Below are 23,971 nucleotides of genomic sequence, written 5' to 3' on the forward strand. Positions count from 1 at the left end.
CGTCGCTTGTTATCGCGCCGTTGCGCTTATCCACCATGACGATAGACGACGATATGTACGGCACCGAGAAGAGTTTTGGAAGAGCCTCACAAGGGTCCGACTACTATGGCGAATCATCACGGTACCAGGACGGTCTGGGGAGGAGGGTCATCGAGAGCTTCAAGCGGGACCCGAATTTCGCCATGACTATGACGCCAAAGGGAAGCATGGGAGCCGACGGGAACGTTTTCGATCCAGAAGCCGCGGCGGCGAACACGGCAAACTCACCACTCGCGCGGAGACTAAAAGGTCGCCATCTGCAAATGATAGCAATTGGAGGTTCCATAGGTATGGTTTGGCATGCGTCAACCAAGCGACGATCCACAAACTGACTTTACCAGGTACCGGCCTATTCGTCGGCTCAGGGCAAGCGCTAGCAAATGGTGGTCCAGCATCGCTCGTCATTTGCTACTGCCTTGTAGGTATCATGTTGTACACCACCGTCCACGCATTGGGCGAGATGGCAGTACTCTTTCCGGTCGCTGGTTCTTTCTCGGCATACTCGACGCGCTTCTTGGATCCCGCATGGGGCTTCGCCATGGGTTGGAACTATGCTCTCCAATGGCTTGTCGTACTACCACTGGAAATTGTCGCTGCGACCTTTACAATAGAATACTGGAACGGTGACAAGGTCAACAACAACGCCTGGGTGGCCGTCTTCCTAGTCCTGATCGTCGTTATCAATCTTTTCGGTATCAAAGGGTATGGTGAAGCCGAGTTCGTCTTTGCTATTATCAAGATCACAGCAGTTATTGGTTTCATTATCCTCGGTATCATCATCAACATAGGCGGAGGCCCAGATGGGGGCTACATCGGCGGCATGTATTGGCGCGATCCAGGTCCGTTCAACAACGGCTTCAAGGGTCTCTGTAGCGTCTTTGTCAACGCCGCGTTTGCCTTTTCTGGAACTGAGCTCGTCGGTCTTGCCGCAGCGGAAACGGCCAACCCACGCAAGTCCCTACCTACCGCTGTCAAACAGGTCTTTTGGCGTATCTCGCTGTTCTACATAGTCTCCCTGACTATCGTCGGATTGCTGGTTCCTTACAACGATCGGCGTCTGCTTCAAGACAAGAACTCTGCCGATGCTGTCGCCTCGCCCTTCGTCATCGCTATCCAAAACGCCGGAATCCAAGGCCTGCCCTCTGTTTTCAACGCCGTCATTATGATTGCGGTTCTCTCAGTTGGCAACTCCTCCATCTACGGTTCCTCGCGCACGCTCGCTGCACTCGCTGAGCAACACCAAGCTCCCAGGATCTTCGCATACATTGACCGCCAGGGTCGCCCTCTCGTTTCCATTGCTTTTGCTTCCTCCCTTGGTCTCCTCGCTTTCCTTGCCGGCGCGGACCGTAAGCTACAGGACGCCGCCTTCAATTGGCTGCTTGCGCTGTCTGCTCTTTCAGCGGTCTTTACCTGGTTGTCCATCTGCCTAGCACATATCCGCTTCCGTCAAGGTTGGAAGGTACAAGGCCACAGCTTGGATGAGCTTGCCTTCCGCTCACAACCTGGCCTCATTGGATCCTACGTTGGCCTCATCCTCAACATCCTCGTTCTCATTGCACAATTCTACGTGTCCGTCGCTCCAATCGACATGGACATGCTTACAACATCACAACGTCTCCAGCGTTTCTTCAGCGTCTACCTCGCGCTGCCAGTCACCCTTGCCTTTTACTTCCCCTACAAGTTCTGGTTCCGCACCTCGGTCGTGCGTTCGCACAATATGGATCTCGTCACTGGCATCCGCGAGCTCAACATCCAGGCACTAATAGAAGAGGAGCGCGAGGAGAAGAGGAAGTGGCCAAGGTGGAAGAAGGTTTACAAGTTCTTTTGCTGAGAGACACTCTACGGCAGCTTTCTCTTTTGTCCTGTTCTTTTAGCGATGGCGCTACATTAACTTCTTTTCGCGGTGCTCCTTTGTGATACCAGGCGGCATGCTATATAGCATTGCGCAGCCTTGCGATTTGTATTCTCTTTCTTCCTGTATGTTTACTGCTGGTTAGTATTAATAGACGCAGCATAGTGTCTGCACACATCTGTAGGATTGCAAGAATAGAAGAGAAGCTTAACGCTACCTAACATCGTGTACGACCAGGCATGTCGTTGCCTAGCTCAGAGTGTAAAGGAAGACAGCGCACCTTGGGTTCCAGGTTGAGCAAGCATGAAACGTCGGCGCGTACTTTTTCATGTTACGACTCCCACACACCGGAAGCTAATGAGACGTCTAAAAATAATTCCACCACCACCACAACTCTCTGAAACACCCCCAGACCGTCTATCAAGCATTCGAGACCCTTCACTAGCAAAAGGACATAGTCAAAACAAAAAGAAAGGTCTTGCCCGGAATCGAACCGGGGTTGCCGGAAGACACTGATTTCGAGATCAGAATCCGGAGTGATAACCGCTACCTATATGGTAATTAGCGGGGGCAAGCGAGAAGTGGATGTTGAACAACGTACACTACAAAACCGATGGAAGTTTTAGCTTAGCATAGCTTATAAAGTAAGCCTACCCAAGGCAGATTAGCACGCGCGATTGTGCGCAAGAAAGAGCGAGGGTGCAAAACTTTTCGGTCGCATGAGGTGGGGTGGCGGGGTTTCTGATGCAGTTGGTGGGGTATTCCAGATTTTGAAACCATGGAACGCGAATGCGTGAACGGAACGATTCAGCTTGGCTTTGGTTGGCGACGGCCTTTCTCGTCCCATAGTCTGTATATCTCTGCAACGTCGTGTTGACAACACAGAACATGGTCACGCTCGAACGTTAGAGATAAACAACAGCTTTCCACGGCATACGCAGTTACGCCTTCACACAATGTAGCTACAACCGTATCTACCATTCAGATCGAGCCCTCTGAAGAGGTATCCTACACGTGTGAGCAGATAATCAATTTTGATTGACGGAATCTGCATTCGGGCCATACGTGGGTACGTGAGCTAGCTACACGACACAGGATCCAAGTAAAGCAACTATGAGCGAAAAGCTATGCTCGTCGGTCAATCCAGTCTGAAAACTGTACACTGAACCGAGGACCAGGCGTGAAGTACGTGGGCGCCCGGTTCCTGTAGGTTTCCTCCAACATTGCGCGCATAGATCTGATCCAAGGCGTGGATGCATTCGCCATGTCCCCTGACCGGTTATTCACCTGCACGCCTGTTAATGATGTGCGAGGTAACAGACGCGAATTAAGCATTGGTTACGGCCTGCACAATAGCGCCCTTGGCTCCTTGATCCAGACCGTCCAGCTTAGCCATGTCGTCCTTGTCAAGTTCGAAACCGTAGATGTCGGCGTTGCCAACAATGCGGGATGGTGTGTCGCTCTTGGGAAGAGGAACGTAGCCCTTTTGCAGACTCCATCGGATGAGAACCTGGTTTGGCTCCTTGTTGTGCTTCTTGGCGATGCTGGCAAGCGTCTCGTCGTTGGCTTTCTCGTTGCGGACGATCGGGCAGTAGGCTTCGACGACGATGTTCTTGGACTGGCAGTACTCGACGACCTCGCGCTGTTGACACCAGGGGTGGAGCTGGCCGTTTCTGTCAGTTTGGCGATGCGATCAGGTGGGAAATGTAACAAACCTCAATCTGGTTGACAGCAGGTAGGTTGGCCTTGCTATCAATGGAGGCAAGCTCGTCGATGTGCTGGATGCCGTAGTTGCTGACACCAATGTCGCGCACGATGCCCTTCTCCTGCGCTTGCTTCAGCGCAAGCCACATCAACTTCCTGGCCTCCTTGCCTCCGTTGGGGCTGTGGATGAGGAACAGGTCTGCGTAGCCATCCTTTCCGGCAAGCTTCTCAACGCTCTTGGCGACCTTCTTGTATGTAGACTCGACGTCTTCTCCAGCGCTTAAGATCTTGGACGTGATGTACACATCTTTCCGAGGGAGCCCGCTTTCCTTCAGCGCTTGACCAACTTGCTCTTCGTTCGCGTAGTACTGGGCTGTGTCGATATGACGGTATCCTGCCTCGAAGGCCTTCTTGCATGAGGCAACGCAGACGTCCTTTGGAGACAGGTAGACTCCGAAGCCGATTTGTGGAATCTTGTACTGCGAGTTCGGAAGACTCAGAGTCGAATTGATGTTCAGAGAGTTCGCCGACATGGTGGATAGCGGGGTAGCGATGAATGGAGAATTCTTGAGTGAACTTGTCAGCAACGGACGAGTACTGATGTGCCGAAGAGCAGAGTGCGATGAGCGGAGGAATTGAGAAGGTAGGAGCATACCAAGTTGTTGAGAGAAATGGAGTCGCCATCAAACCTCCTCTAGGTAGCTCTAGACGCATACTGCAGTCGCTCCTGCAGTCGTGATGTCACTGCTTGCAACTCCATAGTCGAGAGTGGGTCCACACACACGTTGTGAGCTTTGGAAGAAACCACATGGACGAGAAATCAGACGATTCAATTATATTACAACATTTGGTGGATCGAATAGGAAGGTATGCTGCATGGTGTGTGTGCTGGAAGTGGGAGATCAGCCTGACGCGTTCTTCTCGCGCGACCGCGATCAGCTGTTCGCGCTAAGATCTGCCATCCCCACCAAGCACCAAGCGTGTCTTCCATCTTGTCCACGCCCCAAATCATGCCTCGTGCAACTACAGGCAATATCTGACATTGCTTTCTTGATATGAATCCGTCTTCCATGCTCAGCTATGGAAATCATCTAATGAATGGCCGACGTCATGATCTACCTACTGTTATACATTGGCATCCACTTGGACGCCTACCTGATCCTACGCACTCTGATGTTGCACATGGTAACGCGAGAAGTATACGAGCTTATAAACTAAACGATGAAATGTACTTAATAACTGTCTTTATGGTGGAGAAACACCTTCAACTGCCTGCCACATGACAGCCAATCCGTCCACCCCGGTCGTGTCACCCCCGGCAGCCTGCAAAGAGATAGCAACCGAGCAGGCTCTACAACTCCATCAAGATCGGGGTTCGAAGTTCCTGGTATACGTATCAGATGATAGAGAACAGCTTGCTACGACGAACGGCAGCATGACTCGGGCTATGTCGCGCTCAGATGCAAGGCTGTATGAGGGCATCGACCGCTTTAGACAACCGATTCGTGCACTATCAGAAGCGACCCCAATGGTCCTCAAGACCCTATTCTCCGATGGAGAAGTTCCCTTTGACTATGCTTCGCAAACGCTTCTCCTCATGATCACCTGACTATTTCCCAGCATCATCCCAAGTCATCAACGCAAGTCAGCCTCGCCGGTCATGTCTCCCGGGTTCCAGATGACCACGGCATCTTTTCGGTACAGCTGCGGTCAGATAAATAATAAAGCACTGAGTACGGGACGCCTTACTTCAGAATTGTTACATCCCATCACATCCCACATGGAAATTGGCTGCCTGAACAACGCAGTATGCCCAGGTGGTTATACGGCAAGGACGGCGCTTGGCGCATGTCACATATACTGTGCCCCATGTACAACAACTCACATATACCTTGTGACTACCCAGCCTCGCAGTAAAGAAGCTTTCCGTGACAGAGGGCCTGATGTGGAGGTGGCACAGTGAAGCTCAGCGGTGTGGGGCGCTCAAGACATATAATGTGCTAGACCATAGCTTGTATGCGCCCTTCAAGATTTCAAAAGCCCGTACAAGTCTACACCTCCTACTCGTCTGCTGTACCATCGTGGAACTGAGTCAAGTTAAAACGCTTCAAGATGTTGCTCCCAACCTCGTTTTTACTCACCACCTTCCTGTCTTCCGCTTTCGCACAATACGCCCTCAACAGTTCCGTCGGTTCGTGCGCCGACGTACACTGCCCTGAGGCTTCTCTCGATGGAAGCAATGCCATTAAAGCAGAATGCAATGTCACCAACAGAACCTACGAGAGAATCGGGTTCAGATCCTTCTCCACCGCCATCCTCGATGACAGCAACAATCTGACGTGGACACTGGCCGCCCATCTCGACACAGACGTTCCCATAAAGGACCAAACCACGGAGAAAGACTTCTATCTCGGCACCCCTCCGTCTCTTGAACTCGATCGCGACGACCTGCCGTACCGGGGTTGCGCTGTGTTCATATATAATACCACCTTTGGACGGAACTACTCATGGGATTGCGCAGAGGCAATTGGGGCGAGCTGCATTTCGTCGCTGGTAACGCAGGCCAACACACTGCTGGCACTCTCTCCTTCTAATGCAACAGAGACAACGGAAGAGAGCTGCATGCGCGTGCAGAGAGGAATGGAGACTTTCCCAACGGAATGTACAGAGAAGACAAACATGACTTCCTGGAATGCAATTTCAGCCATACGTTCGTGTCCCCATTTCATTCAAAGAGATAGCCCTGTGCTAACTTCTTCTAGCACTTACTGGCAAGGGAGCGCCTACGCCGCCAAACTCTTCTGCCAATGCGAGCTCTAACTGTCATCCGACCCTCCCCAAGTCCAACGATCTCAGTTTGGCCTTTAGCCATAATGAGACCGGCGTGGGGTCCTATACTGATATCATCATCACCACATTCTGGTCGCCAGACAAAGGCGTCGACAATGCGCTGAGTGTTCCCGACACACAGCTCATGTGCCTGTGGGTAAATGGGCTTACAGACGCCTCGGTGGCTACTCATACCGAGAGTTCGGCCAGTCGTTTCTCCATCAGCATGGTGGGTCTTGTAGTTTGCGTGGGCTTAGGTGTTTTTGGACTCATTTAGCATGCTCATATGGCTGGATTCAGTAGTTCGCGGGCGATGCTGTGACATACGACTTAGTATGGCACGTAAATGGAAAGCTTGACGATGATGATCTGAAAATATGAGAAAGTATGTAACTGCACATTAGACAACGTGGACTGGCAAACGAGTTTCATGACCGAGTATATTGAATGTCATGTTTGTCCTCTGACTATTCCCATTCACTGATAGCGATCATCGTGTATTCCCGTCGTTGGATGCTTCGTAGACCTAGTTGATCTTCTTGAGCTCGACCTCGCTATCGCGGAGTTAGCACTTTCGTGGAATTCATACGCGACGCGAACTTACAAGATGAGGTCAGAGTGAGGGGGGATCAAGCCAGGGAACTCCCTATCATGAAGTCAGTACTAGGTCTTGATCAGAAAACATCATGGAGGCTTACTGGTCGCCGTAAGCGAAGTCGCTGCTGATGTCCAGCTTCGCCTTCTCGCCGAGCTTCATCTGAACAACACCCTCATCCCAGCCCTTGATGACGCGACCAACACCGATGGGGGTCTGGAAGGGACCACGGCCAGTGGTGCTGTCGAACTGCTTGCCCTTGTCGCCGGACTGGGTCTTGAGCCAGCCAGTGTACTCCATGGTGACCTTGTCACCCTTCTGTGGGGATGGGCCGTTGCCCTCTTGGATGATGGTCTTCTGGACACCCATGATGCGTGCGGTCGTGGTGAAAGCTCGAGTTGTTGCGCGTTGGAAAGAGGAAGGATTAAGGAGGCTTCTCATGAAGTTGGAGGGTGAGAGGGAGATGAGTGGAGGATGGAAGGTTGCTGTGGGCGGAAAGAAGGAACCTGGAATGCCTTGGAGGGGTAGCTTTAGTGGGGTGGTGGGGTGCAGATCGTCAGCACACAGCCTCATGCACGCTGCAAGGGCAAGGTAATCAGGGCAAGTACGACGAGCATGACCAATGAATCGAGCACGTCAGTACTTGAGGGTGGGTTGACGGCTTGTCTGGGGAAATTGCGTGATCGCATCTACGTCAGGGCATTGGAACTGGAGTTCGCGCTTGCCGCGGTAGGAGAGTACAAGCTATAGCTCTAGATGCATGTGTGTGGCTGGGACGAAGATGCTTCGGCGATGGCGTTAAAGTTCTGCTTGTCGCATCTAGTAGCAAGCGCTCTGAGGTTGCTTGCATCCTTCCACAGACTATCTGACAGTCAATTGATCTTCATGTCCAATAGACCAGTACCTCCAGTGGATCCAAGTATGTTACAGTAAACGTGAACCTTTGTCAAACGCCGTGCCTATGAAGAGAGGAGATGTTGTACATTTGCGCGTCCCAAATCTTGCCCGCATTGCTCAACCAAACCATGACTTGTTCCTTCTCGCTTCTCTCCTTGCTTCTTGCTGTATAGGTATTAGCATCTCTTCCGTGGCGGTTTCGCGACGCGTTGTACGGCATGGAGGGATAGTCGCGGTCGATTGGATCGAGGGTGGACAACACGTACCCATTGCTCTTTGCATTCTCGGTATGCCCTGATTGAACACGTATTAGCGGAAGGCCTCCTTATGCAATGCTGGGTCTTGAACCTCCGATGTACTGCACTTACTGGAAGAAATCCGAGCACATAGCTCTCTCACCACCATTCCTCTTCAAACACTTTATACTCTTGTCTGCCGCCTCTTGGCATGGATCAAAGTATTCGCTATACGCTTTGCTATACCAATCTATCAGCGCCTGTTGTGTGCAACATACATTTGCGACGCGATCGTTGCGGTGGCGTACTTGTCGAATTTGCTGGCTTTGGAACCCTTCCATTCGTCGGCTTTCGAGGGGGTCGGTTTGTCGGACATAGTGAAGAGCGAGGAAAAAGACGTCTAAGGAGTGTGTACAGGGCGCGTACTGGCGTGTAATTGTCGGGCAGCCTGAAGATGGCCGGGAGCAGTTGCGACGAGAGTGGATGATGCGCCGCGGAGGTGCGTTATCGATAAGGACATACATGAGGTCAAGAGGCACTCACGCACTTTCCCGATATCACTAATTGCCTTGCGTATCCCAAGGTCCGCAATACCGGCACTAGATCTTAGTATCTGATAACGACAGCCCTCCAATTACAGATACTGCGACTGCTAGGCTCCAGAACAGCTGCCAATTATGAATGATTTGAGCTAATTCCTTTGCACTCAAGAAGACCTAACTTGGCGGCTTGCTTCCTCACTACCTGCTATTGATGCCCACGCGTAGAACCGCAGAGGCTAGCCAACGTGTACATGCCTAGGTACGTGACGACCCGTCTACCTAGTTCCATCAACGCTTCATCCAGTGTGGGGGCGGGAGGACTGCGGGCGCTAGGACGACCAGCCCACATAAACAGCATGTCGCGTGTATCAAGACGGCTGTTGTGCTATCCACAACTTACGATTCTACTTACGAGATAGTGCTAGCACCCTAGTCATGAGTTGTATGCTGCATGCATGTGATTGACAAGCGATCATGTACCTTGGTAACGTATTTGGCCAGGACTACAATTGCAGAAAACCACCACGCTTCGTCAGGCTAGGCGGTCTTGTGCACAGTACAGGTTATATGACTTGATCGGGGCGGTGCGCAGCTTGAGGACGATATTGAAGGATATCCCGTCTGACGCACTTGAACAGTGCGGCCAGGATGCTTGTCATGCTTCGCATTAGAGGAGCCGACAAGGTCCCGCCCACAATCACAGGCACTCCTTCTCGAGAACGCTATGCATGGACCTGATAAGTGTCGAGCACGAATACTCCAACCGCAGTGATGATCAGCACTCTGAGTGAAGCGGAGCGGAGACGGGTATGAGCTGTGAGCGCAACAATGAAGGTCAATTCGACCGCGTCTGCATGTGGTGGTGCCGCGCCGAAAGCTAGGAAGCTTGTGGGGAAAGAGGCCCTCTTTCGTGCGCCGGGAATACCAGGTATTGGCGTCTTTGAACTGTGGTCGTTTGGGACCGCGGCTCAATGGAAAAAGGATCAAAAGAAACCTGAAGCAAAAACGTTGAATGATGGCATGGGCGAAAATGGAATGTGACAGGAACGTGACGAGTCGCGTGGCCCACGTCATTGGCGTGTCAAGCTTGCAATAGAAGCACTGGACCCAATGAGAAATGACCAGGTATGAGAGCAGAGATAGCCATGGAAATGGTTGGCGATGGTTGGCGCTGGAGGGTGGTGATTTTCCACGGCAGGCGCTAAGGATGGAGTGAAGGTCGATAGTGAACGGCTGCTGCGGCAAATGGCCGGAGGGCAAGGGCAACAGCGACCGAGCGCCAACATGCCTAGGCTAGTAGACCCGCTGCTGCATGCATAACCTCTGCCAACGATAGTCTTTCTTCTCTACAAGGGCAAGTCCCATGTGAGCAGATGCTCCGTCTCCCAACCCCCAGCTGCACCTCGCCGTGAGAAAAGAGAGTCACCGCCCGCCATGGACAATCGAGCGTCGCCAACCCCGCCCACCGCTCGCCCCAGGAATTCCGCCTCGTCCATCGCATCCTCCTCCAACACAACGTCACATGCCGCGCCTGCCTCGCAACAGTCTGCCGGCATGCCTTCAAATTCACGGGCCGGGCGCGGGAGCACGCCGACGGCCAGCCGGTCTGCCTCCAAACTCATCGACCAGGACAAGCCGACGCGGGCAGCAAGCAAAGACAGCCTCAAACAGAAGATGCTGACCAAGAAGGAAGAGCCGCCGCAGCTGGGCCGCGCAGATGAAGTATGAGACTCTTTCTTGCATGGCACATGCATCGACTAACCGTCCGCAGCAGCTCAAGGCGCTCAAGTCGGAGTTTGACAGCCTTCGCACGCATCTCACATGCAAGATCTGTGACCGCTTACTCTACCAACCGTACACCATATCCTGCGGGCACACCTACTGCTATACAGTAAGACGCGCACCCTCCCACCGCATATGCCACCCTCTAACATGCCTAGTGTCTCTGCACGTGGTTCGTCGCCAACAAGGCCCGCAAGACATGCCCCGACTGCCGCATCGTCGTAAAGGACCTGCCCGCCCCCGCCTATGTGGTAAGTCAGCCTGCATGCCCTTCAGCGACGACGTCTAACATAGTTGGTCAGATACGAGACATGACGAGCGTCTTCATCGCGCGAGCCGAACTACTACCTACGGGCGAGAGCATAGAAGACCACAAGAAGTGGCAGAAAGACGAGGCAGATGCTGTGCAGCTGGACAAGGATAACGCAGACCCCCGCGCTGGCGGTCTCTTCAAAGGCTGCTTCAGGCTTCCGCCTCACCAAAACCGCCTGTCACTGCAAATCGTGCGCGATCAAGAAGATGGAGTTGACCGATGTCCGCTGTGTACCTGGGAGCTGGAAGACGGCGGATGCACCCATTGCGGACTGATATTCGACGAGACAGGCGAAGTCTCATGGGGCAACAGCTTCACCGGCTTCAGTGACATGGACGAGATGTCAGAGCACGACCAAGACGACCTCGACGCCGAAATGGACATGGAGGACCCCGACTACGACGGCTACGGAGACGGCATGGAAGACTGGGGCGCATACCCCCCAGACCAAGGCTCGTTCATGATGCGACGCTTCTTGGACGCTGGCATGGCACCCAATGCAGCGGCATTCGCAAGACGACGACCGATCACGCACAGCGAAGCCGGCAGCCGACGCTCCTACTCACAGAGCATAGTCTCAGACATGTACGGCGACGAGATGGATACGGTCGAGGAGGAAGACGAAGATGGTCTGGACGAGGACTCTTCGATGAACGACTTTATCGATGACGAGGCCGTACCTGCATCGAGTGCACCCAGCGCCGCATCGTCTACTCCTGGCCCCGCTGCCCAGCCTTCGGGCAACAGAGCGCGTGCCCGAGCACGTCGCATCGTCGAATCTGAGTCATCATCAAACCGCTCAAGCACCGTCGAGGAGGAAGACGAAGATGAGGAAGACGAGGGGCCCGTTCGTAGAGGCATGAGGAATCCTGCTCAAACCCGTGTTTTACATCGGGCAAACGGGTCGAGATCCTCCCGTGAGACAGCGTCAACAACATCCACCGACGTCTCCACTGAGGAGCTCGACGAAGATACACAAGCACTGTTGCGAGAGGAGGGATGGGAGCTACAACGCGACTACGACGACGAGATGGGAGAAGAGGATGAAGATGACAGTGATGGAGGAAGGACGACCGTTGGGTGGGAACCGCTTGCGAACTCAAATGACAGAAGCCGAATGGGCGGTTCTCTAACACCTACTGCAGATCGTCCTCGGCCTAGTGCCCCGATACGCCCGCCTTCCAGAACCGCCAATGTCCGCGTCTTGAATACCTCGCGTGGTCTCCGTCGAAGATCCTCTGTCCTGTCGAGCGCGACAGCCCACTACGAAGATGGGGAAGCGGACGACGATGATTCTGACCAAGATGGCGACGTCGATCTAGCCCTGAACACCTTGCGGACGCGCCGCTCACAAGCCCATTTGCGAAACCCTGCAGCTCGCGCTTACAACCAAGGGCCTGCTGCTGCGGATGGGACCAACGAGGCGGACACTGATGATAACTCGGATAATTCCCAAGGGCACAGGCGAGGGGCTCCTCGCGTGCAACGTCGGGAATACGATCCGCGTATCAGCTGGATGTTCGCTGCCCATCAACAAGCTCTTCAACAACACCAGATGGCAGGCGCCTTGATAGACGTCGAACCACGCACCATGACGCCGCTGTCTCGTCCTCGAACAAGGAACAGAAATCGGCCCAGTCCCGCGCAAGCTTATTCCCCCTTTCTACCTCCTGCTCGCATTCGAACGCCGCTTATGGACAACGGCACGAACTATATCATGGATCCGCGACTCCCAATATCGCCACCTCGACGAAGCGCCATGTCACCTGGCTTACCAGCGATGGGCAATGCCGGCCACATGGGCCGCTTTGATCGTGCGCCTTCTGTTGGTTCCAACAGCAATAGTTCTGCCGTCTTGACTCCTGGAAGTTCCTCAGCCTCTTCGCAACACTCCATCGATACGATAGCACAGACACAGGCAGCTGCAGCCATGGACATGATAGATCGTCCTATAAGTCGAGTCGGTGCTCGCCCATCTTCGGCAAATAGCAGGAGGAACTCTGGCAACTTTGCTGCAGCGAATGCGTTTCCTCATGCTGCCATGGGCTTGCATGTCCAGGGTGCGGCTCTTCCTCCTTTTGCTGCGCGCGGTAACCCTTGGGCTGCATTTGTTCAGGCACGTGGTGTGCGCAATCGTAACTCACGTCAAGTTCTCCGTGATCAGTCTTCGGTAGCTACCTTGCGCCCAGCGAACTCTCGCGTCAATATTAGAGAGGCTGGCAACCCTCCGCAAGGCGTGAGGCCTCAGCCATCACGTCTCAATCTACGACCTCAGCCATCGCGGCGCCAACTCGCTCCTCAGCCATCTACACGAGCCTTGCGCACGGCTGATAATGGGAGACCTCCCCCATCACCTACACAGAACGTACAAGCCCCTGCGCAACCTGCTGCTCGTTCCGTCGGGCTGACTCCAGACGAACGCAATCTTCGGGCTCGGGAACTTATCGAGACCAGAAGACAAGCACTTGGTCAGCGAGACACGAGTGTGCCCGCTCGTACCAATCCTTTCACACAAGGCTTCCAGCGTCCGGCGAATCCAACTGGCTCTCCTCAGATGCAGCAGCCAGCTACAGCACAACACGTGAGGAGCAACTCAAACGAGTCCAGCAACTCCACTGGGACGGTTCAAGGTGCTCCTGCATCACCAGTGCTTGGTCGACGCCGTAGCAACCGCAACATGCTAAACTCTACGCCACCCGGTGTTCTCCCACCGCAACAAGGTGCTTATGCTGCTCCTCCCGCACAGTATGCAAACAGCTACTACCGACCACGACCAGGTTCTTCGGGCTCACCCGGAGCATATGAACCCACTTTGACGAACAACACGCGGGGAAGTCCTATGATGGCGGGCCCTCTTATCTGACACGATATCATGTCATAAGATATATTTCTTTTATTTTATCGCTTTGTTGCTTTGGTGTTTTGGGCATCACACTCCTTTGGTCTTGGACTATTCTTATCTTTTGGGGCTAAGAGCATGGCGAGCGTATGTTTGTTTTTACGTCTGTTTTTAGCGGCATCAAAATGGGTTCAGCGAGCTTTGTCGAAGCATTTACTGGCGTCATTCATTCGGGTACTATACCATGGCATGAGCGATTGGGTCCTGGGCAGGCATAAACATGAACGATGGGGAAGAAAGGGGATATTATCTTAGGTTATTCGCATTTGGGGTGATGAATATGAGATTTTTGATGGTGCTATACTTGGAGCTACACGAGGGTGACAAGCTAAGTCTGTTCTAAAGCAGCTGTTCCAGACTTGTTCTTAGGTTGCTTGCGCTGGTCCTCCCTTGCTTCCTGTACCTCGTCTTCTGAGTCCTCTTCTAGATCCTCTTCATCTCCTTCCTCGGCCTCTTCTACTTCGTCGCCTACTTTATCTGCTTCCACTTCATCTCCCTGTTGCTTTTTTCGCTTTGCGTTCTGTTCCTTCTGCTTTCGCTCCCTGTTTACCCGTCCCTCATTCCAATCCTCTGTGTTCTTATGTCTACACTCCTTACAGTTTACCCAGTTGGAACGGGCATTGTCTTCCAGGTAGTTCTCCTCACACTTTTTGCATAATTTCGGCTCCTTCTTCTTGCTTCCGCCCTTATTAAGGCTTGTCTTCTTGATGGCTGTTCTGTTGACCTTTGCCTTGGCGGCTGTTTTCTTGATGTGTGTCTTCTTTGCTTCGCCTTCTTGCTCATCCTCGCGCTCTTCACTGTCTATGTCGTTCTCGGCGCCCTCGGCTCCTTCATCGCCGTTGCCATCGCCTACCGGCGCAGCAGAAGACCTCAGTTCAAAGCCATAGAGGAAGTGGAGTCTATCTGTCTTCTCCTTGAGTTCCTTCTGTAGAGCTGCGATGTGCTCAATCAGGGTTTTGATCTCCTCACGGAAAGGAATTGGTTGAATGGGAAGTGACATTTCGTAATTTCGCTGTTTTCCATTTACTGATCCCGTGGTCTGCTTATATGGTATGGCCTGATTTGTCTGTTTGCATGGAGCGAAGTCTAGAGAACGTGCAAGTTGGTCGGAGAATGAAGTTGGAATGTTCGCGTACTTGAGTATGGGCGACATGACACACTGCCTTGTGTGCAAGGAGTGAGATTGATGCTACGGCATGTTCTCGGAAAGAGTACCATGACTTTTAGTTGCTCAACACATGACTTCACGTCTTCACCACGGAGAAATCCACTGAGCTCTAGGCCGGTCCATGCCCATGTCACATGTCTTTGTACCACTAACTGCTCTTCGCTATTATGCTAGGCAAAGTTGGTCTACTCCAACGCCTATGCCCCCAATTACTCTTGCTCATCCATCAACGCATCCATCCTCTTCGACACCCCCTCTAAGTGCTCACGGGACCTCTTCTCAGTCTCCTCCACATTCGCCAAGCCCTTTTTCAGCCATTCTCTCAAGTCTCTGAACCAATAGTATGCCGATTCTTCCATCTTCTCCTCCTCCTCCCTCAACTCTTTGGTCAATTCCTCGACGGCCTCGGCATTAACCCACTTTCCATCACGGTTCCTGGCGGCGACCGCCTTGGTGAATGAAGTGAGTCTTTCATTTAGTCCTGATTTGTTGGCGGTCTTGATATTGCGTTCCATGCGATCGAATCGTTGGGCAAGACTTTGTATGTCAGTTCTGATTGCACTGATGTTCTCCAAGAGAAGTTGGCTAGCATCTTTGGCGGGTTGGGTGGCCGTTTTGATGTCTTTGTTCTGGAGGAATGGGGGGTCCATTGAGCTTGTGTCTCCTGTCGTTGTGGTGATGAGATTTAAGATGAACAGGATACGAAGAAGTGAGAAGGCGGATGTCTTATAGTGCTACTACACTACATCCCTTGGGGGTTTGTCACAAACCGAATGACTGGATCGCATGATTACATGGCAAATCAGCGGTTTTCTTATTCGTGGTACGCATGCTATGAGCTCGATAGCCGTCCTCGATCGCTAAGAGCCTCCTAGTGACGAGGCGATTGCACATCGAAACAATGATTTGGCCTTGTTTCCATCAGCGATGATTCAATCAAGGTGTTGTGTCACGCCTATGATAACAAACACTGCAAAATTGGGGTAGATACGTGGAGGCGATGCATCCACCGATCTAAAGACAACAACCATCTGCCCGACGTCCCAACTAACCACCTCCCTCCCCCGTCCTTCCATCTTGACTATCAGCTACTTTCCAAGCTCGTCAACCCTCTTCGTAACCTTCTCAACCGCATTCCCCACCATCCACTCCAACTTCTCATAAATCCATTCCGGCCCCGCAACAGTCACAGCCTTCCTCGCGTATACTTTCTGCATCTCCTGCACTGCCTCCGTCTTCATCTCATCCATAATCATACATGAGACCATGTTTGGAACCATTTCCCCCCTCACGGTTTCCTCCACGCAGGTTTCCAACAGGGATTGGAATTCCTTGATCTTATCCGTGATGGTCTTCTTGCCTTCTTCTGCGTCGTTGCGAATCTTGGTGGTGCTTTCAGCGGTGAGAGTATTGACAGTCTTGGTGAAGGCGACAGTTGCGGTGACGAGAGCCATTTTGCTCGCGAGATCTGCGTTCTTGTTGCGCAGGTCGTTGATCTCGCTGGGGAGATCTTTTGTGTCGTTCTTCATGGTGTTCAACTCGTTTTGGAGGCGCTGGAGAGTAGTTCCCATGGCTTTCTGTTTGGTTTGTTGGGAAGTGGACATGACGTGATGGTAGGATAGAAGAACCGCACAGGATGGTGAGAGATGGGTTGTCTTATACAAATTTGGAAATTAACTGAGTTGCGCTCAATGAGTGCTGCGCGTGAGCTAGATAGCAAATACACCTGCTATCTTGTGATCTCGGACGCAGTTTGCATGTCACGGATCGCAGTTACCTACTCAACCCTACCCGTGAGTTGCAAGCTTTCATTTCGTCACTCCTCGTCTCACATTTGTTCCCTACCACGATGCCTCTCAGCGTCTACTTGTTATTTCACGTCACAGCGACTACGTGTTAGGGAACCGTAGGATATTTAGGAGAAATTAGAGCTTGAATAGTAACTCGGCGAGATCGCCATGCTCATACTCTTGACAGCCGATGTTCCAGTCCGAAAGACATGAAAGGCTGCGGTGATGATTCAGCCGACAAGCTCTTCTCCTCGTACATCAACATGATCGACGATGTACATCAAGTATCCCTTCATAATACCAATCCACCAAGTAGATGTCCGCTTGTTGCACCGCGACGAAAGTCTCTCGTAAGATTCCAACACCCTCCTCGCCGTGCACGGCCGCCGACAAAGTTGATTAGTCCTGATTCTTGAACTCGCTCAGCTTCTCAAGCGGCTGACCCTTCAACAGCTTCAGCTCCTTACGGTACGCCTTTCCTGCCTGTCCATCTGCCCCAGCCTCAGCCGTCCACTTCAGCTTCTCCAGCAGAACCTTATTCTTCTTGAAGAGGTTCCGATAGTGCGTGAACATACCGACCATACGCGTCTGTAGCAGGCCCTTGTCTTTGATGGCGGCCTTCTTCTGTATCCTCATCTCGTGCTTCGACTCGGAGTCTCGGCTGAGCTCGGCAAGCTGTTCACCTCGCTCGCGGAAGTCTCCATCCAACTTGACGAGTTGTTGTTGCAGTTTCTCGATGTGCTCGCGTGCGACTGAAGCTTCTTCTGCTGACTGTTTCGCGGCTTTCTGGTAGTCGAGAGTGGTACGGCGCCCAGTGCCCAGCTCCGCGAGTTTGCCGGACATGTCGGTGTTTTGTGCAGCCAACCCTTTGTTCCTTGCCTTGAAGCGCTTGATCTCATTCTTGAGTTTCTTAGTCTCAGCTATGGCGGCCTTGACGTCTCCATTGGATCGTCGCATCTTCTTGGACGCAAAGAGCTTCTTCTGCTCACAGAGGTCCTGTGTCAAGGCGGAGACATTGGCCCTCAGAGTACTGTGCTCGTCTTTGAGTTGCTCGACATTGTTTGTGAGGTCGGTGTTCTCTCCTGTGAGCTTCTCGTTGCGTTCACGTAGCGTCTTCAGATCTTCTTCGTGCTCGTTTTTGAGTTGCTTGACATTGCGTACAAGTTCAGCATTTTCTCCTGTGAGCTTTGCGTTGCGTTCGCGCAGTATGTCCAGATCTTCTCCGGCAGCTTCTTTCTTTTTTGCCTTGTTCTTCCACATACGAGTCTCATCTTGGAGGAGACTGATGGTGCGCAACAGTTGACTCTTCTCATCAGAGAGCTTCTCGTTGGTCTCACGAAGTATCTGAATCTCCGCACTAGCATCGTCTTGAGCCATGCCCTCCACAGCGCCATGTCCGTCTCGAACTAGCTTGACACTGCGCGTGAGCTTTGTCTTGTCCTCTGTAAGCTTCTTGTTACTCTCGCGAAGTATCTTGATCTCTGTCGAGGCGGTCTTCTCCTTTGCCTCATACCTCGCCTTCAACATGGCTATATGATTCTGGGCGATGAGGTTGTGCGAAACATTCACTCCTCCCTTCTGCTTGACTGCTTCTTCTAGCTGCGCGATGTACTGATCAGTACGCTCTTGCTCTTCAAGGAGGGATTTCTCTTGGCTTTCCAAGGCCTCCTTGCCCAGTGCTGCTTCCAGAACTTTGCGTGTCGCGAGCATGAATGTAGATTTCTGTCCTGGGCCACGCGCCGTGGTGTTGATCTCAGCAGCAATAGTCAAGGCATTTCTATCGCCGATCTGCGCTCTAGCCGCAGAGCTGGAGGAGACTGCCCAGGTCGAGAAGTCAGAGGGTCCCGTATGCATTGGACCTTGACCAATACTGACTGGTTTTCTGGCCGCAGGGCTTGGTGAGAGAGCTTGAGCGAAGATGTTGTTGGAGTTGACGCGTGGTGTAGCTTGATCACCCTCGCTTCGCTTTCTGGTCGCAGAGGTAGGAGTGACAGCCTGAGCCGATACGTTGTTGATTTTCGTGCGCTTTGTATCCTGGGGTCCGCCGTTCCGCTTCTTGGCCGCCGGGCTTGGGGAAACCGTCTGAGCTGAGACGTTGTTGGGGTTTGCGCGCTTTTTGGCTGGACGACCGTTGCCTTTCGGGGCGCGTGGCTTCTCGACCGATCGGACGAAGATGATATCGTCGTCGTCGCCCGAGCTGCTCGAATCAGAGCTTAGGATGGTGTATTCCGGTTGCATCTGCTTGTTTTAGTGCCAGTATCTGCTGGGCAGGTTCGGCGCCGAGTACTTACCGTGTCTGCGGACCTGTTGGGTTGTCGTGTTTAGGCAACGGAGCTTTGAGCTGGAAACAGTGACTATCTGTCGAGACTGCCGCACACGCGGTGAAGGTGAGGGTGACTTGCTGCTAGCTCGGGCGGCAGGACGACCGAATCTGGCTATTGTGGTGCACGGTGAAAGAGAGAGTTGTTGCCTTGTAACGTCAAGCATGCACGCTGTATCCAGTTATGTAAACATGATGGAAGGTGAAGACGAAACTTTAGCGGATGCTACGGCCTGGTGCCCTTGCGAGTTCAGTTGACAATGAAGGCCTTTCAGGGACATATCGAGGTCATCATATCATATCTGCCACAGCTTCCATGCTCTTATGCGTCGCCCGATTCATATGTGTTTACTGGAAGCAAAGGCGATCTAGCCCGCTTGGTGCCGATTGCGACGCGCGGTGAACGAGAACACAGGCTGCCAGCCATAATCACTGTCAATGACGAATCTATCGAATCAACGAGGGCGTTTCATAATGTATTTCTTGCCAGAGCAAATTGTGCAGATGATGATGATACTGTGATGGTGTCGAAAGGAAGGAGATGTGTTCACTCAAGGTTTAGCTTGGGTAGGCGTCTTCCGCTGATTAGCAACCTGGAAAAGTGCATCATTGACCCACCCCGACACGCGACATTAGACTCCTCGATACCAATTGGCAGCTCTTCATGCTGAGTGAAATCGTGGAAACGAAGTTTTGTGATCTTCTTGATCATAATCCTTGATTGCTACTAATAACTAGTTGCCAAGTGGCAGGATACACTGCACTACAGAAGAAAGCGCTCGGTCGCCGATGCCGAACTCCCTGAAAATGCTCGTCTGGAAACACGCGAATGTCTAATATCCCATCCCCATCTGCAATACCTCTACTTCTTCTTGAACAAGCCCTTCCCGAGCAGATTCTTTAGCTTGCTCTCCTTCTCCTCATTGCTCATGTTAGCCTTGCGCTTGCCGTCGGCAACCGTCTGGCCCTGAGAAGCCTGCGGCTGAGCCCTCTCTTCCCGTACCGGTTCCTCGACCTTGAGGGCCTGCGCCTTCGCTTGCGATTCCTGCGAGAGCACATGTCGGCTGGCCCTTGCTTCCGCGCTAGCGTTGTCTGCCCATAGGAACGTGACGAGCTCATTGTTGAAGAAACGTAGATCGTGCACTAAGCGCTTATTGTCCTGGGGAATGAGGACGAGTCGACCTGTTGGACCCGTGTTCTTGAGCTGGAAGGGCTCGTTCTTCTTCTCCAGGAAGCCGCGTACGAAGTCGTATAGGCCGACGGCGGTATCGGTCTTTGTGAAGTTCATCTGAATGAGCGCATTATCCGGCATCCGAATGCGGAGTGCGCCGCCCTTCTCGGCTGCAGCGTCAATCTTGGCCTGCCGCTCCTTTTCTTGCTCCTCCAACTCTTTGTCAGACAACAGACGCGTATTGCGTGTCTTGGTCAACAACGCGTTTTGATGTGCTTTTGCGTGTTCAATGGTAGGGAGGTAGTCGTTCTCGTTGAAGGCATTTCGCGCTGCTTGCGGAGTGGACGATGTTGGCGCAGAGAAGATCTGGACGTTGCGAGATTGTTCAGATGGCTGTGATGATGGTTGGGGGGTCGGTGCTGGTGATTGAACGGGTTCTACGGGCGCGGACGACGCTGTTGACGTTGCCGCAGCCAATGCTGCTGCTGGAGAAGTATTCTCTATGCTCTCAGCCGCGTTGTTCTCAGTAGACACCTCGGGCTCTTGTGTAGGTTTAGCGGCCGGTTCGGAGTCGACCTCCATCGGCTCTGGATTGGGCTCTTCGTTACGAACAGTTTCGCCTGCTACGACTTCTGTCGCCTCCGGAGCTGCCTGGGCAGGGTCTGGTATTGAGGCTAATTGATCAGTTGTCGAAGCGTGTGCGCCTTCGGCACCGACAGACGCAGGCTCGCTGGACTTGAAGTATTGCGTTATCTGTGCCATGGCCTCTTCCAGCGGCGTTCCGCTATTCCTGTAGGACAGCTTTAATAATGCTGAGCCGCTATCAAATCCCAGCTGACTGAGAGTCTGTTGTAGCTCAACAAAGTTGGCCTGCTCCTTGTGACCTGGCATGACAGTGATGACAGGTTGCTCGTAGTGCAGCCTGCCAGCACCGGATGCGCCGCTCATCTCGGGGATGCCGCGCTGTGTGAAGTTGTAGTTGGCCCCCTGCCCACTCTCAAAGTGTCGCAAGATCTCCCATAACGAAGTGTTGCTCGCGAACTTGCTTGTGAGGCGTACGTTCTTCTCGGTCGCGGGGAGCTGGAGCGCTACGGATATGACGGTGGGTGATCGCGAGGCCTGGACGAGTTCCAGTCGGGCGCCCTGGGGGAGGTTTGCGAGCCGTATTTGTTGCGATAGGGATATGGGTTTGTTGTTGTATCTGTACACCGGTCAGTAGTGAATTAACGTATTGTCATGTTGGGGCGTACTTGAGCGTGAACTGGTCCTTGTTGACACCAAACTTCTGGCACGCCTCATCGCGCACCTCTGTCAAGTACTTGGTGGGCGTGGTCGGGATCTTGAAAGTCCTCGCGTACGAGTTGAATACTACGACGTGCGACATCATGCGCGTAGGAGTCGGTAGAGGCCGTGGGCGAGAAGGAAAGCAGCAGGCGCGTTTGCTATCAGAATGGCGCGGGAGTACCAGCAGTTCCAGCTATGGGCTCTTCGGGTGGCGTCGCTCCGTTCGACCAGGAGGATGATGCTAGCGATGTGTAGAAGCTTTGCTTCGGCGAAGCTGAGTAGGAGATTGTTTGGGCCTGCCATAGAGGCGATTAGGTGGATGTTCACAGTGTCGCGGACGGTCAACGCCAGTAGGGGCGCTTACCAATCCTTCGTGGGCCTGTATGGCTTCACAGCGCAGTCACCGCGGTCGGTGGTGATGGACGTGGTTGGCGGGCGACGGCGAGGACGATGCTCCGACGGCGATGGAATAGATATAGACTCGGCGGGTGGTGGTCTTCCTGAGCTCCAGTGATGTTGAGGGAGCAGATGTTTGGGCGGCTGTTCGCGATTGCAGCTTTATCTTTCTGGAAGCTTCGGGGTGGCCTTGCCGCGTGTGCAGGTGTCGGTGCCTGCAGATGGGACCCGGCCTAGGTACACACGTCGGTGACGGAATGCCACCACCCCGCGCTGATGGCGCCCCACTAATTGTCGGGCGCTTCCTTCTGTGCAAGTCGCGCCTCTTCTGCAGACAACATCACCAGCTCCCCAATACACCCACAGCCATGTCCAGGGTCATCGAAATCACGAGGCCTGCAGTGCTGAGCGAGCTGCTCTCCTCTTCGCGCATTGTAGTCATCAATTGTAAGCAGCGACCCGGCATCTACGAGGCAAACTCCGGATGCTAATGTGTGGTACTTGCAGTCTACAATGAAGAAAACACGTCGAGCAAAGCGATTGCGCCCGTATACGACCAACTAGCCGGTCAACTTACTCGGCCCGGACAGATCGCCTTCGCCAAAGTCAGCACAGTGCAGCAGGCGCAGATTGCACAGAGCTACAACGTCACCAAGTATGCACATTCCCCAAGCACGGCCACATATTTGAGCGCTTTCTAACGCTTGTTAGTACCCCCACGTTCATCATCTACAAGAACAACCAGCAGATAAAGAAGTACGCCGGCTCGAATCCACAGCAGCTTTCCGAGGCGATCAAGACCCTCGCCACGGAGGCAGAGAACGATGGAAAGGGAAGCAGTGGCGCTTCTGGTGCAGGAGGCAGCAGCAGTGGAGGCGGCCCGTGGATAGGCGCCAGTCTACCACGCGGATACACCGACGTGACCGATTCCGTGGACCCACGGGGTCTCGATCTCCTCAACGCGGACAGCGATTTCGGCACCGTCAAGACGCTTTTCGAGACATCACAACCGAGCTCGCTCAACAAGGGCAAGGGTGCGGCAACCGGCTCAGAAGGCAAGAAGGACTGGGTAGAAAGCGATGTCGACAACCAGCTCATGCTGTACGTACCCTTCATGGCCAACCTGAAGGTTCACACTATCCACATCACGTCTTGCGTGTCCGGTGACGAAGACGACGATGAAGCGCCAGTACGGCCAAAGACCATTCACGTCTGGACCAACAGGGCAAATAACCTGGGATTCGAAGAGGCCGAAGACATCCCAGCGACTCAAACGATCGAGCTGAAGCCGTCAGATTGGGATGAGCAGACACAAACGGCCAAGCTTGAACTGCGCTTCGTCAAGTTCCAGAACGTATACTCGTTAGTACTGTTTGTGGCCGACGCCGAGGGCGATAGCGAGAAGACGCGTATCGACCGGATCAGATTCGTGGGAGAGACTGGCGAGAAGCGCGAGATTGGCAAACTGGAGAAGATTGGTCACGACGATTAAACAACTACACTGTCACAGTTGTGGCCAATAGGGTTACATGGAGTCATCTTGGAGCATTTACTGGATTTGACAGAATTACGATTAATGCATGATGTTCGATTCCCGCGAATGATCTGAAATACTCAATCATTGCTACTATTGCCTAGTTGAGACATCAGAGTGAGTTGCATGTGCTGTATCGCATCGCAAGTCATCTGGAAGTGTGACCAAAGACATCATATAAGTTGTTGGAATGTCCACGCCTCTGCTCGAGGCCTCACCCACACAAGGAAGTGTGAAGCCTGAGCAGTCTCGTCTCCGAGCAAGGCGCGTTTCAATATAAGCATTTCTCGGCCCTTACTCTGCCATTGATAAGGGCAATAGAGTAGGAATTTGACATCCATGCTAGGTAGGCATCAACGCATCAGCACCTCACGCGCATGGGTGCACTGGGACAGGTTGGTTTGGCGTGAACCAATCGTCACATTTCATGATTTTGAGTGACACATGCTAGGTACGTTTAGGAACCATCATTGTCCATTTGCCATACTCCGATGAATCGTGTCATACTTTTTGTGGTATGTTGTGACGTTCCGAGATCGTATCGAGCCGCCCGTTGTGAAAAGAGACCGAACACCCAGGAAGAAATCGGAAAGTAAGTCGGTCGTTCGTCCGCCGTGTTG

General features: G+C 52.9%; 11 protein-coding genes across 11 annotated transcripts; 3 read left to right on the forward strand and 8 right to left on the reverse strand.

Annotated features, from left to right (window-relative positions):
- Nucleotides 1-35: 35 nt before the first annotated feature.
- Nucleotides 36-1,870, forward strand: J4E79_006222 (uncharacterized protein; the record flags this gene model as incomplete). Its single annotated transcript, XM_049355093.1, has 2 exons — nt 36-327; nt 381-1,870. 2 exons carry the CDS (start codon nt 36-38, stop codon nt 1,868-1,870), a joined length of 1,782 nt encoding a protein of 593 aa, XP_049210489.1.
- A 1,348-nt stretch (nt 1,871-3,218) lies between these two features.
- On the reverse strand, nt 3,219-4,128 carry J4E79_006223 (uncharacterized protein; the record flags this gene model as incomplete). The annotated part of the gene is made up of 2 exons (XM_049355094.1): nt 3,219-3,554; nt 3,607-4,128. 2 exons carry the CDS (start codon nt 4,126-4,128, stop codon nt 3,219-3,221), a joined length of 858 nt encoding a protein of 285 aa, XP_049210490.1.
- Nucleotides 4,129-6,950: 2,822 nt separating this feature from the next.
- FPR1 (FK506 binding protein proline rotamase rapamycin-binding protein) lies at nt 6,951-7,388 on the reverse strand (the record flags this gene model as incomplete). Its single annotated transcript, XM_049355095.1, has 3 exons — nt 6,951-6,978; nt 7,029-7,070; nt 7,123-7,388. The coding sequence occupies 3 exons, from the start codon at nt 7,386-7,388 to the stop codon at nt 6,951-6,953; spliced, it is 336 nt and encodes a 111-aa protein (XP_049210491.1).
- A 645-nt stretch (nt 7,389-8,033) lies between these two features.
- COX23 (Mitochondrial copper homeostasis protein) lies at nt 8,034-8,528 on the reverse strand (the record flags this gene model as incomplete). Its single annotated transcript, XM_049355096.1, has 4 exons — nt 8,034-8,081; nt 8,183-8,210; nt 8,285-8,392; nt 8,461-8,528. 4 exons carry the CDS (start codon nt 8,526-8,528, stop codon nt 8,034-8,036), a joined length of 252 nt encoding a protein of 83 aa, XP_049210492.1.
- A 1,600-nt stretch (nt 8,529-10,128) lies between these two features.
- On the forward strand, nt 10,129-11,950 carry J4E79_006226 (uncharacterized protein; the record flags this gene model as incomplete). The annotated part of the gene is made up of 5 exons (XM_049355097.1): nt 10,129-10,416; nt 10,466-10,585; nt 10,635-10,727; nt 10,779-11,869; nt 11,935-11,950. 5 exons carry the CDS (start codon nt 10,129-10,131, stop codon nt 11,948-11,950), a joined length of 1,608 nt encoding a protein of 535 aa, XP_049210493.1.
- Nucleotides 11,951-14,016: 2,066 nt separating this feature from the next.
- On the reverse strand, nt 14,017-14,688 carry J4E79_006227 (uncharacterized protein; the record flags this gene model as incomplete). Its single annotated transcript, XM_049355098.1, has 1 exon — nt 14,017-14,688. One exon carries the CDS (start codon nt 14,686-14,688, stop codon nt 14,017-14,019), a length of 672 nt encoding a protein of 223 aa, XP_049210494.1.
- A 377-nt stretch (nt 14,689-15,065) lies between these two features.
- J4E79_006228 (uncharacterized protein) lies at nt 15,066-15,506 on the reverse strand (the record flags this gene model as incomplete). The annotated part of the gene is made up of 1 exon (XM_049355099.1): nt 15,066-15,506. One exon carries the CDS (start codon nt 15,504-15,506, stop codon nt 15,066-15,068), a length of 441 nt encoding a protein of 146 aa, XP_049210495.1.
- Nucleotides 15,507-15,944: 438 nt separating this feature from the next.
- J4E79_006229 (uncharacterized protein) lies at nt 15,945-16,460 on the reverse strand (the record flags this gene model as incomplete). Its single annotated transcript, XM_049355100.1, has 1 exon — nt 15,945-16,460. One exon carries the CDS (start codon nt 16,458-16,460, stop codon nt 15,945-15,947), a length of 516 nt encoding a protein of 171 aa, XP_049210496.1.
- Nucleotides 16,461-17,045: 585 nt separating this feature from the next.
- J4E79_006230 (uncharacterized protein) lies at nt 17,046-18,884 on the reverse strand (the record flags this gene model as incomplete). The annotated part of the gene is made up of 1 exon (XM_049355101.1): nt 17,046-18,884. One exon carries the CDS (start codon nt 18,882-18,884, stop codon nt 17,046-17,048), a length of 1,839 nt encoding a protein of 612 aa, XP_049210497.1.
- A 944-nt stretch (nt 18,885-19,828) lies between these two features.
- Nucleotides 19,829-21,524, reverse strand: J4E79_006231 (uncharacterized protein; the record flags this gene model as incomplete). The annotated part of the gene is made up of 2 exons (XM_049355102.1): nt 19,829-21,338; nt 21,388-21,524. 2 exons carry the CDS (start codon nt 21,522-21,524, stop codon nt 19,829-19,831), a joined length of 1,647 nt encoding a protein of 548 aa, XP_049210498.1.
- A 661-nt stretch (nt 21,525-22,185) lies between these two features.
- Nucleotides 22,186-23,309, forward strand: J4E79_006232 (uncharacterized protein; the record flags this gene model as incomplete). Its single annotated transcript, XM_049355103.1, has 3 exons — nt 22,186-22,264; nt 22,325-22,472; nt 22,529-23,309. The coding sequence occupies 3 exons, from the start codon at nt 22,186-22,188 to the stop codon at nt 23,307-23,309; spliced, it is 1,008 nt and encodes a 335-aa protein (XP_049210499.1).
- Between the last annotated feature and the right edge of the window lie 662 nt (nt 23,310-23,971).

This window comes from Alternaria viburni (assembly GCF_023758015.1).
Source record: "Alternaria viburni strain BMP 2772 chromosome Unknown scaffold_12, whole genome shotgun sequence".
NCBI lineage: Eukaryota > Fungi > Ascomycota > Dothideomycetes > Pleosporales > Pleosporaceae > Alternaria > Alternaria viburni.